The sequence below is a fragment of the Euprymna scolopes genome, chromosome 36 (assembly GCF_053919585.1).
Source record: "Euprymna scolopes isolate OS-2025 chromosome 36, ASM5391958v1, whole genome shotgun sequence".
Taxonomy (NCBI): Eukaryota; Metazoa; Mollusca; class Cephalopoda; order Sepiida; family Sepiolidae; genus Euprymna; species Euprymna scolopes.
Window position 1 is genome coordinate 42481563 of NC_136517.1, and position 14887 is coordinate 42496449.

General features: G+C 27.1%; 1 protein-coding gene and 1 long non-coding RNA gene across 7 annotated transcripts in view; one reads left to right on the forward strand and one right to left on the reverse strand.

The window, feature by feature from the left end:
- The window catches only part of LOC145260427 (pleckstrin homology domain-containing family D member 1-like), a 354121-nt gene that overhangs the window by 277555 nt on the left and 61679 nt on the right, over window positions 1-14887 (forward strand). For 4 of the 6 annotated variants that reach the window (XM_080118429.1, XM_080118424.1, XM_080118428.1 and 1 more), the window contains exons 12-13: window positions 2857-3007; window positions 3184-3321. In XM_080118429.1, coding sequence (XP_079974555.1) covers window positions 2857-3007; window positions 3184-3321 — 289 coding nt within the window. Of the gene's footprint in view, window positions 1-2856; window positions 3008-3183; window positions 3322-6588; window positions 6712-14887 lie in introns of all 6 variants that reach the window. The other 2 variants (XM_080118427.1, XM_080118426.1) reach the window with 1 other exon arrangement.
- LOC145260430 (uncharacterized) overlaps window positions 1-14887 on the reverse strand; it is a 183416-nt gene that overhangs the window by 6479 nt on the left and 162050 nt on the right. The window lies entirely within an intron of this gene.

Below are 14887 nucleotides of genomic sequence, written 5' to 3' on the forward strand. Positions count from 1 at the left end.
TTAATATGAATCACAATATACAAAAAAATTAAATTTCTAAGAGTGTGTGTGTGTGTGTGTATATATATATATATATATATATATATATATATATATATATATATATATATATATACACCTAACCTGTGCTTTGAACTTCTCATCAGTGTAGGAAGCAATAATTACTGCCAGTCAGGGGATTATAACAATATTTTTTAATATATATATATATATATTGTTTTTATTTCTCAGTTATTTCGTTTTTGTTGACGTTAATTAACTCCCTTACATACAATTTTGCTTACCCCACCCCTATTTTTAAGGATGTATATAAATATCTATAACTCTGTCTCTCAAACACTTTGTGCATTGCTGTAAGCTTTAACACAACAATATCATCAAAAACAAGAAATAACTGAGACATTTCTAAATGGTAAAAAAAATCACATATTTCAGACTGTTTTGATAGTGTAACCCAGAATAGTAATTCTCAATCCAGTGAATGCAACCTAATTTAAAATTCAACTAAAATAAGCAATTTGTATATATTTATAGAGTGACTTGTACTAAAGAGTTGAGGAAACCTGCAAAACATATTCTATTAATATCATAAAAAAAATAAAAAAAATCAAATCATAATATAAAAAAAATATTTCAGATTTAAAAAAAACTGAAATAAAACTACATAGACAACTGGGACACCTGTTCAATATAGGAACAAAAAGTAGTCTACATATATAAATATATATTATTTTAAAAAAATCAACAAAAAACCGATATAAGTTTAAAAACGATAAAAATAACACGTAAAGTCATCTAGGACCTTGTTGCAAAACGGTTAATGCACTCAATGATAGCACATACGGTCTGAGGTTCAAATCCTAAAACAGTCAAGCTACACTGACAAGCTGTAGTACAGTGAAATACGTTTTTGTAGATTACTATTTTATAAGTAAAATAATAATAAATAGATAATATTTGTTTATTTGATTACATTTTGGGGAAAAATATTTTCCATTTCTCCAAGGTTGGAGATACTGTATTTAACTATCGTTTAAAAAATCAACACAAAAAAGAAGAAAAATTTACATATATGAGAATAAAGGAAGTAATATTCCAATAACTACTTAGCCCAATGATATTATACTACTAAGAAGATACATAGATACCTTAAAATGAATGACAAGAACACCATCATGTCTTCAGCTGATAAAGGTGGTGGTCTAGTAATCATGAAAAAAAAAAAAAAAAAATATATATATATATATATGTATCTTTTTTTTTTTTTTTTTAAAGGAAATGTGTACACTATTAGCAGACAAAAATACCGACACCAGCAATAAAAAAGGATGAACAAAAGCATTGAAACTTTTAACAAGTTTTGTAAAAAGCAGCAAAACATGGATATCATATACTGAATACTACATTATATGACCTTGACTTGGCCTTTTGGTCAAGATCAAAGTGTAGTATCTGTTCCGGCAGATACTACAAGCTATGACTAGCTAGGACTAGCTATGACTAGCAAAGACCAGATGTGGGGGCAACCCCACATACCTGACCTTTAACCAGCTCCCATTTCCCACCTCTCAAGAGCTGGTCCCCTTTTTCCCTTCCCCCTCCCTTCACTCCTCACATTAAAAATCGGCCTTGTGCCTAATTTGCTCAGTGGGGGAGCAAATAAATACCATCTGTTCCGGCAGATACTGCAAGCAAAGACCATATGTGTGGGCAACCTCACATATAAGACCTTGGTCAATGTAGGGGCAACCCTTCATACCAATTGTCACTATCCAACTCCCCTACTCCCCGGGGAGTTGGTCCCCATTTCCCCTTCACTCCTCACATTAAAAATCGGCCTTGTGCCTAATTTGCTCGGTGGGGGAGCAAATAAATACCATCTGTTCCGGCAGATACTGCAAGCTATGACTAGCTATGACTAGCAAAGACCAGATGTGGGGGCAACCCCACATGCCTGACCTTTAACCAGCTCCCATTTCCCACCTCTCGGGAGCTGGTCCCCTTTTCCTCTTCCCCCTCCCTTCACTCCTCACATTAAAAATCGGCCTTGTGCCTAATTTGCTCGGTGGGGGAGCAAATAAATACCATCTGTTCTTCAGATGCTGCACTTCTATTTCTTGTTCTCTTTCGGTGGAGGAGAAATCCTTCACGACTGAGACAATTTTTATTTTTGTACCTTTTCTCCACGTTAAAAAACGACCCTGGTGTCTAACTCTGTCCTGTGGGGAGGCATAGTAAATAGGTACATTATATGACCTCCACAAAACCCACATCCTTATGCTCTGGCATCAGTAGTGACACACACACTTTAAACTCTGTAAATTAAAATTTTCAGCAAGGAATACAAATTAGACTTGAAAATGTTTTTTATTCCATGGAGTTTCAATAATTGCTCGTATCCTAATAGCAAAATGATATTCATAGGCTAGCTATAAATTTTTCTGGTTAGCACATGAATTGAAAACTAAAAATGATGAAAAAATATCAGATTTGTATGAAAGTTAATAAAGTTAATAGAATGCAGAAAAGCATAGATTAAAAGGATATTCCAAAGAAAATCCTGGCTTGATGAAGAAAAGTTGAAAAGAGTCGTACAATCAAAAAAATAAAATAAAATGAAAATATTGAATAGTCAGATGTCTATATACACATTTGATAGTCCACTAGAAATTGTAATCCAAATAGTTGAAAGCTAAGTTCCAAATGCAAAGAGAATATCCCAGAAATTGTGGTAGGAGATAATTCACTGAAAAAGCTAATATTGACCTCTCAGCATTTGCTCCCATTTGCCAAGTAAATATTTGAAATGATTGAAGTATGTATGTGTGTGTGACAAAGATTTGTTTTCTTTTCCAGGAAGAAATCATGGCCAGAATTGATGCTGAAAGACGATTACGGAAAGCCGAGAAGTCATTACACTTACTCGATGAAGCAGTTACGGCTGAGACAACCAACGTAGAAGACAATGTTCGAGAAGGAATGATCGTGAATGTAGGCATGTTGAAACGTGAGTCACATAACTTTACTTATTATTTTTGAAAAGTTCAAAAATCGATTTGATTTTATTTTCAGAATAATTCAATTTTTTTTTTCTAAATCAATTTTTTCATAATTGATTTAAATTTAGTTTCACATTTATTTTGTGAAAAAAATATTAACGTCCTTATTCATTTCTACATTCAGGCTTCTTTGAAGATCTTGCTGCCGAATCTCAGATTGATGCTGACAAGCCTGTTGTGATTAAAAATATGGTCCATGCACGCAAGACACTCACCAGAAAGGCGAACACACTGAAATTTGAGAAACGCAGAAGATCTTGTAGTAAGTTCATTGCAATCATATGATTTTATCCTAATTATCTCCCTTACATTGTGTTCATTGCAAATTTTCGGTTCGAGCATACGATCCAGATTTGATGTTTTAAAGGTCATTGTTTGTAACTAGTTTTATGTAACATTAAATTTTCATTTGCTTTTCATAAATTCATTATATTTATCGATCTTATCACCTTTTTTTTATTTTTTTTTAATTCATTTTTCAAATTTATTTCATATGTGCAAACTTCAACGAATATTTTTTTATGAATAAGATTAGCCGATTATCTCCCTTACATTTTGCTCACGTCATCATGGTGATTTTAAATATTTTGTGAATCAAGACTTTTTGGGCCAGCTATTTTTTTCCGGCAAAATTGCAATGTAGCATCCTGAGCGTAACGCAATGAAAAATTATGTATAGGTGATAAATATTGTTTTATTTTGTTATTTTTGTTTATTTATTTGTATCTTTTTTAAACATTAGTAAATGAGGAACCATTTTTAATATTATTACGTTTGTAATTCTAAGAACATGCTTAAACCGTATACATATGCTGAAATAATTAATAGAAAAAACAAAAAAAAAAACAATGGATTCGTCATACAATAAAGAAATGACGATTATTTCAACACAAATTTTCATTGCATTAAGTTCAGGCTACTGACGTGCAGTTTTACCCATTTTGCTTAGTTATTTTTGTTTTTTAGAATGTATTTTTTGGTGATTTATTTTTTCCAGAATGGTACTTTTTAACCAGCTTTTTTTTCTTTTTCTTTTTTTTCTCCGGGGGAGGGGTATTTTTTGACTATCTATTTTTACAAAGGTGATATATTTTTTTGGACATCTATTTTTTTTCATCGGGGATACTTTTTGGCCATCTAGTTTTTAAAGGGGAGGTACATTTTACCCAGCTTTTTTTTTCCTGGAGACTTAATTTTGGCCATCTATTTTTTCAAAGGGGATATTTTCGGTTCATCTATTCTATTTTTTTTTTTTCAATCAGGATACTTAATCATTTAGTTTTTATAGGCGGTTACTTTTTACACAGCTATTTTTTTTTAAGTAGATATATTTAATTTTTTTTTTTCTATGGTGTATAATTTTTGACTAGCTTTTTTTCTTTTTTTTTCCCAAGCGTCTATTTTTTTTAGGGGGTGGGGGAAGCTCATACATGAACTGAATAAAAATGAACTTAAAAATACTAAATTATTCCCATTAATCATATAAATTTTAAAACTCTTTGTTCTAAATTATTTTTAAATCATGATTAATATGCAAAGAAAGTTTATTGCTTAAAAATAGAATTTTTTTTAAAAAGTAAAATCGATATTTTCAACATTTTATTGACAAATACAAGTTGTTCAAAAGATGAAAAATTTAAATTGAAAGTTATTTCAGAATCCTTTTCAGATATAACCCGTTCATGAAATGTTTCTATTTTTTATCTCCAACTACTATCTGCATTGTGCATATATATTTTATATGCACAAGTAAGATAATGAAAGAGAAACGCTTAATAGAGAGATTATATCTACGACATATTGTGAAATTCTGACATCACACATATAATTCTAATTATTGAAAAGAAAAAACATGAAAAGCAAGTAAGATTTAATTGTATACAAAAAAATGGTCTCTTCAGTTTTCCTTCTTATAACATAATCTAGTATATTTCCACATTATTAACCTTCTATGAATCATCTATATATTATTAACAATGATTCAAGCAAACTATATATATATATATATATATATATATTAATATATACACTAGCATTTCAGCCCGGCATTGTCCGGGTGTTTGGAGGTTGATGTTGAGCAAAAACAAAAAAAAACAAAAAAAAGCGGTCAATTTTATTTTAACTTTGACCCCTATTATGACCTCTTAAAAGTTATTGTTTTGGGCTCAAATCAAGTTATTAAGTTAGATCCATGTCCAAAGAACCTATATCTAAAGTTTCAAGTGTTTAGACCCAAAATTGTTGGATGAGTTTGGTAGATTTCTCAAAGGTCAAATCGTTGAACTTTGACCCCTTAACAGCCAAATTTCTGGCCCAAATCTCAGTACCCTGTATATCAAATTTCGAGTCTGTAGACTGAAAATTGACAGAGTTATTGCATAGGGAAATGTACACAGACACACAGACACATTCACTTTTATAGATATATAGCTTAGAGAGTTAGGAGAATAGAGTAAATTCAATTCTATAAGAAAAGAAACTTATCGGGATAATATAAAGCTCAACAAATTTCATTGGAGCTTATATAGTAAAACAATAAGAATGGAAAATGAAATCACAAAAACTATATATTAGTGAATATAGAATGGTTCATTTATTTAATAAAGGTATACAAACATTCAGTTGGGGGATAGAGGGAACTCTTTATACCAAGGTATTTTGAAGCCTAATGCTTCTCATCAGAAGAGTAGAGACGATGATAGGTAATATAATGGGGAAATATCTTGGTATAAAGAGTCAAAGAGTCCTCTCTATCCCCCAACTAAATGTTTATATATCTTTATTAAATAAATGAACCATTCTATATTCACTAATATATAGTTTTTGTGACTTCATTTTCCATTCTCATTGTTTCTTCTCTCTCTCTCTCTCTCTGTGTATATATATATATATATATATATATATATATATATATATATATATACGTTTTATTTTTTATTACCGTATCTTTCTGTTAAGTTACATTATTGTTTCAGCTACCCGGTCGTTTTTTTGGCGGTCTGTAGCTTCCTCAGACTTTTACAGAACATTTCTGTAAAAGTCTGAGGAAGCTACAGACCGCCAAAAAAAACGGCCGGGTAGCTGAAACAATAATGTAACTTAACAGAAAGATATGGTAATAAAAAATAAAACGCATATTTGCTCTACAACAGTATTAAGCACTTTCTCCAGTTTTTATTAATTACCATTTCTACTAAATAACTATTATAAAGTTAAAGATTGTAAATTAGAATTTATAAGGATTTATTATTTGATAGGAAATGCAGAAAGCAACATCAAGAATTTCTTAATTTGTGGAGTTTCAATTCTGATTGCTATCATTAAATTATTTAACCCTAACCCTATTTTTCAGTATTGTGTTCTTTTCAAATTATGTGGTCATTTATCGAATTATATCGAATTGAAAATATTGAATTTTTTATTTCTTTGAAATCATTTAACTATGATGGGCTTCTGTATGTACAAATTTAAACCTTCATGGGACTTTCCAGCCAGTCTGTTATTTTTTATTTGTGTCCATTTATTATAGCAATCCCAAATCTTTCGTCGCCTTCTGCGGAAACCTTGGCCCAACTTCAGCGCTGCCCTTCATGGGAAATACCTCACCGGGTCCTTAACCGGTCCTACACTTTGGAATCTTAAAAGCAAGCAGGTACCTCTTGCACACCATCCCTCCCACCCATCACCAAGAAAAAATAAACCCACCCGATCTTATGTTTTTTTAACTTTTCTGCACAATCACACCCTCGTGATAAAAGTGACAAATACATGGGTTCAGATGAGATCACCAAAGTTAAGCAACATTGTGCCTGGCCAGTAATCAATGAGTGACGATTTGGGAAGATCAAATTCACTATGTAACAAAACCCCTTGAAACTCTAATAGTTTCTTCCCCAGAACTGCTAGACTTTGGAATTCGCTTCCGGGTTCCTGCTTCCCCAACTGTACTGACATGCAGAAGTTCAAATTTAATGTGAACAGACACTTTGCTGCTCAACTCCTTACATAGTATTCCTGCAACTTATGGCCCTGGTGGTAGTCTCCTACATCAAAATGGCACTGTGCCTTGTTTGGGCTGAAAATGCAATTTAAAAAAAAAAGAAATTATTAATCCACAAATTGGTCATGAAACAAAGTACAATTTTGGCATAAAATGACCCAACAATAGTTAACATGCTGTAAAATCCAACGATCAATCAACCAACATATTTAATTTCAAACCAATTAATAGTAAGGAATCAACCTGAGCTAATGTGCAAAGCAATACCAATGGAGACATATTGAAAAAAAAAGTCAGTAGACAAACAGTGAGTTTAAAATAAAATTTGATCGGCGGACATACTAAAAATAAAGGCTGTTTATTTGGTTGATATTTTTCTCACAATATATCACGCAATGTGAATTTTGACTTTCTTTAGGTGTATATTTTGAACTTTGAAATCTACCTGTTAAATTGGAGAGCATAAACAGAACCTCAAACCGAACTTAATTAGTCTACATCGGCAGATTGTTCTCGTTCGGTCAGCCATAACCAGACCAAAACTAATTAATCATAATCTTATTCTTAGATATTATCACCTGTAGTTAATATCCACCTTTAGAAGACCATTATTCTTTCTCTTTCTTTGTAATAGCAACAACATATTCATAGAAGACTTGGTGTTTAAACATCCATTCAGACTTTACACCAACCATCTGATGGTTAATTATTAAATTTAAGAATCAAATAAAATATACCTTGTTTATTTTAAATAAAATTCACACTAGAAGTCAAACTGACGTCAACAAAAAGGAAAATTAACACATAAACATGTTTTTTGCTTAACACACAGACACAGCAGAGATAGGTCTGTTTTTATTCACATTTTGAGATGAAGAGAGAAAAAAAATAACTCCCTCCTTTATATACAGACAAAAGGAAAGTAACTCTTCTAAGTTACTCAAAACACTTGTATCACTGGGGGGGGGGGCAAGAAACTATTCCTTCACACAGTCCAAGGGAGACAACTCTTATAATTTTCACAGTATTAAAACCTATATTCACATTGATAATTTCCAACAACGTCAATAATATCAGATGTGCACACTTCTCTTTCTAGCATCAACAAAATGAAGAAAGAGAGGGGAAAAATAACTAAGTTTTCTATGAATGTTTTTTTGTTTTTTGTTTGTTACAACGAAAGTCTCAGAAGAAAAAAAGAAAATGAGTTTAATCATTTATTAAAAAAAATTGTTATTTGGTTTTCTAAATTTTCTAGTTAAGCTTACATAATGTTTTCAAAAATGCAACCAAATTTTTTCTTTTCTGTTTTATGATGATGCAGTCAGTTAGTGTGTCGTACTTACAAACAGAGGTTGAGTTTCTGAATGTTTGAGATGAGGATTGGGTATTATTTGGATTCTTCTAGCTACTGTTCTCACCTTGAGTGTTATTTTCACAAAGTTTCAGTCAATGTATCCTCTGATTTTCTTTAGGTGTATCTTTTTGACTTCAAGAATGTTTGTGCTGAACTCGGGAATTTCGACAGAATTTCAAACCGAATCCTTTATTTACTTCACGGGGGTAGCATGCTCTCATTCTGTCAGCCATGACGAGATAGAGGACCCGTGGCACAGTGGTTAGACTATTTGGAAAAATCAATTGTAAAAATGACATACTCCTGACAGTTAAAGGTTCAATTTTCAGTATGGGCAATTGAAAAATACAATTGCAGATTACTTCAGACCTCTATCCAGTTATGGCCGACTGAATGAGAGAATGCTACCCCGGTGAAATAAATAAAGTGTTTTGTTAGAAGTTCTGTCCAAATTCCCAAGTTTGACAGAAATATTCTAGAGTTTGGCAAGATGCACCTGAAGGAGATTGGAGGTTACATCGGCTGAAACGTTGTGAAAATGATACTCAAGATGAGAACAGTAGTACAAAAAATCCAAATCCAAAGAGGTTGTGAGTTCCAACATCAATTGGGGCATAAGTATTTTACTTTGATTTTGTTTGAAAATAAATATTTAAATTTTTTATAAAAATCGAAGTTTGAATTCAATGAGTCTGTCTTCAAGAATGATGCACCAAGTGTTTGACCCATGGGACAAATATACGATGATGCAATCAATTCAGACTATCCCTGTTTCTCTCTTAAACAAAAAAAGATAGAAGGGAAAGCAAGAGAAAAGTATATATGGACTTCCTTTTCCTCTTTTTTTTAGCCACAGGTTTATTACTGTTGTCATCTAGGTCATTATTGAAAAATGCATCCATTTTAAAAATCTTCCATGGCAACTAAATTATATTTTGACAGAAATGAAATAAAAATGTATTTTTGTTGTTGTTGTTAAGGACATGGACCAATGTTCTACAAAACAAACTGGCAAATCAGAATCAAATAACGATTTTGTTGGAAGAAAGCTATCGTCTCCCCCCACCCCAAGAAAAAGTTGAGATTTTATAAATTAGACTGTCTTAAAATATGTTTAAATATGATATTTTAATTCATGAAAATTTTGTATTTATTATTATAGAGCCAATTCTTTATTGATTATTATATTGTACCTAATATATAGTAGTGATTTCAAAGGTTAAAAAATATATGACTCTGATGTCATCAGCTAGAAACAAAATCAATTCAAAACCAAAACGTGTTGCTTTCCGGCGTTATTCACTACCATCTGAGTTAACCCCACATGCATATCAAGACTTTACAAATTAATCGATTTAAACATAAATGTATATTAGCACATGTGTACAGGAACTCTTTGAGCCAAATTACGCTTTTCCAAGTGTGACATTACTATGTGGCCCTTGCTTGATAATGCTGCCAATCCTCAACGTTGTGTGCCATGGGTTTTTCTTTTCTCTTCTCTCGTTCTAACGATGTCGTCGTTTTTAAACGACGGTGTGATTGTAAAGAAATCCTCTTTCCTTTCTTGGTGAAATCGAGCTCTCTTGCAACTTGATTCAGTTTCTCACTTTCACTTCAGCAGAAAGGAATTCCTGTAGAATATTTTTCCTTATTAGTTGAGTTTTCTTTATACATATATATATATATTTTATTTATTTATTTATTTTTTTTTTTGTAGAAAGAAAAATCCTTTTTTTTTTTCCACACAAATTCCTTATTTGTAGATGCACAATTCATTAATTTTCCCCCTACAATTATGCTCTGTTTTTATTTATTTATTTTGGCTAAAATAGTTTATGTAAAACTGTTTTTTGTTTTTTATTATTTTAATACAAAAAAAAAAAAAAAAAAAAAGAAAATATTTGTGATCTCAAATTCGATGGAAATGGTCCTTTCTTTTGGAAATGTACATCTCATCAACTTGTGTTTTACTATATGTATGTATGTGTATTGAAAAAAAAAATTAAATATACATTTTTATAACACTAAGTTTTCGACTAGTTTCAGCATTAGGATTAGAGCTGCTATAATAATAATAATAATAATAATAATAATAATAATAATAATAAATAGTAGTGTTTATATGGAATGGAAATCAATGTTTTATGATTTTTGACATGTATAAAATAAAGCCATTACAAGATTGATTTTGATCTCGGTAATTAGAGTTATCTCCCTTTATAGTGGATAAAGACACATCATCTTGCTTCCTCCTAAAATCTGATATTGTTAGTTTTTTAAAAAAATTACTTTATTCATTTACATGATTTTTGGAATATGACATTGTCGTTCTGTGAGGGGTATGTACCTCCTAAAGATTTTTCTGTATTTTTTTTTTAATTAGGTTGAACTATGAGCTTGCACTGCACATATTAGCTTATTGACTTTTTTTTTTTCATTGGGAATGATCATTTTTAGAGAACCTTTCTCCTTCATGTGTCAATTTATATAATACAAAATCTTGATGAATTTATTTTTTTATTTAAAAATTCTGCAATTTTCTTTATTTAAATAAGAAAACAAAAATTTCTTTTCCTGTGTAGATTGTCTGGCCATTCTCAAAATATTACATTTGGGGACTTTTTTTTTTTTTTTTTTTTGGTGGGTCACTCTGTAGTTTCCTGATGTTTGATTTTTGAATAAGTTATTTGCCTTTTATTTTTAACAACATTCTTGAAAATTGCTGACTTCCTATTTTACCCACAATGCATTGCTTTTATTTTTTCAAGAAAAACAAAACATAACATTGTTTTACAAACAACGTTATTGCTTACATGTGTATAAAATTGCTTTTTTTTTCTCTCTCTGCATTCGTTCAACTCATAATAATGCACAGCTTCTTATTTATAAAAAAAAATGTGAAAGTAAACATGCCAGAAAATATAAAAGACAAAATCACATTAAGAAAATATCCAGTCAACTAAATCTTTGCGTCTTTTATTGAAGAGAAGCTTTATTAGTGAAGCAATGATATACATATACATCTCTACTATTATATAAAAGTCACTTTGTGTGTGTGTGTGTGTGTGTGTGTTCCTCCTGAATAGGTTCCAAAACGGCTGAGTCTTTTTAAAATTTCACACAAAACTAATTTTATCTGGCAGTGTTCTTAGATATGTTTTGTACAGAAATTAATCTAAGTATTGAAAAAAAAATCTGATCTAAAAATATAGCTTTTCTCTCTTTATAGATAAAAAAAATTTTTTGTAGGGGAATATTTTATGTTACACCAGCCAAAGGAGATAAAACAATCTTAGCAAATCATTTCTTCTTAAAAAAACAGATTTATTATAATCTGGAGGAATATCTTAGTGGTAAAGCATTTGACTACAGATCGAATGATTTCCTGGTCAAGCCCGGGTGTACCTCACCATTTTATTTTAATTTTTTCTTATTGATGATTTCATTTTACAAGTTTTTTTTTTTTTCTTCATATTTTAAAACTAAACATTAATCAGAAGTGACTTTTCCAGGGCATTCATCGTCAAGCCTGAATATCAACTGGCGTGATATTGTAAACAAACACAAGCGATGAATGACTTTATCATTAGTATTTTTTTATTTACTTATTTTTTTTTAATTAGTCCACCGGGCAAATTATTTCTCATAATATATAATAATCAATAGAGGACTGATTCTATAATAATACATGTGCACTCTGTATGAATTAAAATATCATGTTTAAGCGTATTGTATCACTTGGCAACACCTTGCTTCCAGTTAGAGTGTGTGTGTGTGTGTGTATATATATATATATATATATGAATGAGAAGATGGTCACACACAATAGAGAGAGAGAGAAACTGATATAAGATACTTCTAATTTGGTCCTACAACTCTCTTATATCCAGGTTACTTATAACAGGGTAACCCTGTACATTAACAACATTAATTTGGAACCAGAGAAAATCTCTTATATTTGTTGTCTTATATTCGGGTCTTTTATATCAAGGTTAGACATATACATATATATATATATATATATATATATATATATATATATATATATATATTAAGTAATGTGATTTATAATTTAAAAATTTAAAAAAAAAAAAAATTTTTAATTTAAAAATCAAATTTTAATTAAATTAAAAATCAGTTTCATAAGAAGGAACAACAACAAAGTCAATTATCTGTACGATCGTTTTGGAAATCCGTGCTTTTTATTTGTGGTATACATGAAGTTATGTAGAACAATAATATATAGTTTTTTTGGTAAGCACGGTCTCCTCATCAGCAAATTTAGGAGGATTTTTATTGAATTTAAAAGACACAAAAATAACCCTAGCATTAAAAGTAAGGCAGATGAATCTTTTAGTTTTTCTTTTTTTGAAATCAGGAACTGTGTTTAAAGTAGTCATTTAGATGTTTGCTATAGCTTTTTTATTTTTTAATTAAATATATATTGTATATAATATAAATATATATTGTATATATTACATATATTATATATATATATTGTATATATTATATATATTATAAATATATATATTGTATATATTATAAATATATATTGGATATATTATATATATTATAAATATATATTGTATATATATTATATATATATATTGTATATATTATATATATTGTATATATTATACATATTGTATATATTATATATATATATATATTGTATATATTATATATATTATATATATTGTATATATTATACATATTGTATATATTATATATATATATATATTGTATATATTATATATATTGTATATATTATATATATTGTATATATTATATATATATTGTATATATTATATATATTGTATATATTATACATATATATATTGTATATATTATATATATTGTATATATTGTATATATTGTATATATTGTATATATTGTATATATTGTATATATTATATATATTGTATATATTATATATATTGTATATTGTATATATTGTATATTGTATATATTATATATATTGTATATATTATATATATATATTGTATATATACATATATTGTATATATTATATATATTATATAAATACATATTGTATATATTATATATATTATATAAATACATATTGTATATATTATATATATTATATAAATACATATTGTATATATTATATATATTATATAAATACATATTGTATATATTATATATATTATATAAATACATATTGTATATATTATATATATTATATAAATACATATTGTATATATTATATATATTATATAAATATATATTGTATATATTATATATATTATATAAATATATATTGTATATATTATATATATTATATAAATATATATTGTATATATTATATATATTATATAAATAATATATATTATATATATATTCTATATATATAATATATATATATTATATAAATATTATATATATATTGTATATTATATATATATATTATATCTATATTGTATATATTATATATATTATATCTATATTGTATATATTATATATATATATATTATATATATATTGTATATTATATATATATATTATATCTATATTGTATATATTATATATATATATTATATCTATATTGTATATATTATATATATATTGTATATTATATATATATTATATCTATATTGTATATATTATATATATATATATTATATCTATATTGTATATATATTATTTCATATCTATATTGTATATATATGTATATTATATCATATCTATATAATATATATATTATCAATATTATATATAATTTATATTATATATAATATATATATCTATATTATATATATATGTATCATATATATAATATAAATTATATCTATATTATATATATATATTATATATATAATATAAATTATATCTATATTATATATATTATATATATAATATAAATTATATCTATATTATATATATTATATATATAATATAAATTATATCTATATTATATATATATTATATATATAATATAAATTATATATATATATATATAATATAAATTATATCTATATTATATATATATTGTATATATATTTTATATATATATATTATATATATATATTGTATATATTATATATATATATTATATATATATATTGTATATATTATATATATTTTATATATATATATTGTATATATTATATATATTTTATATATATATATTATATATATATTGTATATATTATATATATTTTATATATATATTATATATATATATTGTATATATTATATATATTTTATATATATATATTATATATATATTAGTATATATTGTATATATTATATATAGTTTATATATATTATGTATATATTGTATATATTATATATATTTTATATATATATATATTGTATATATTATATATAGTGTATATATTGTATATATTATATATATTGTATACATTAGATATATTGTATATATATTGTAATTGATATATTCTATATATTCTATATATTGTATATATATATTATATATATATATTA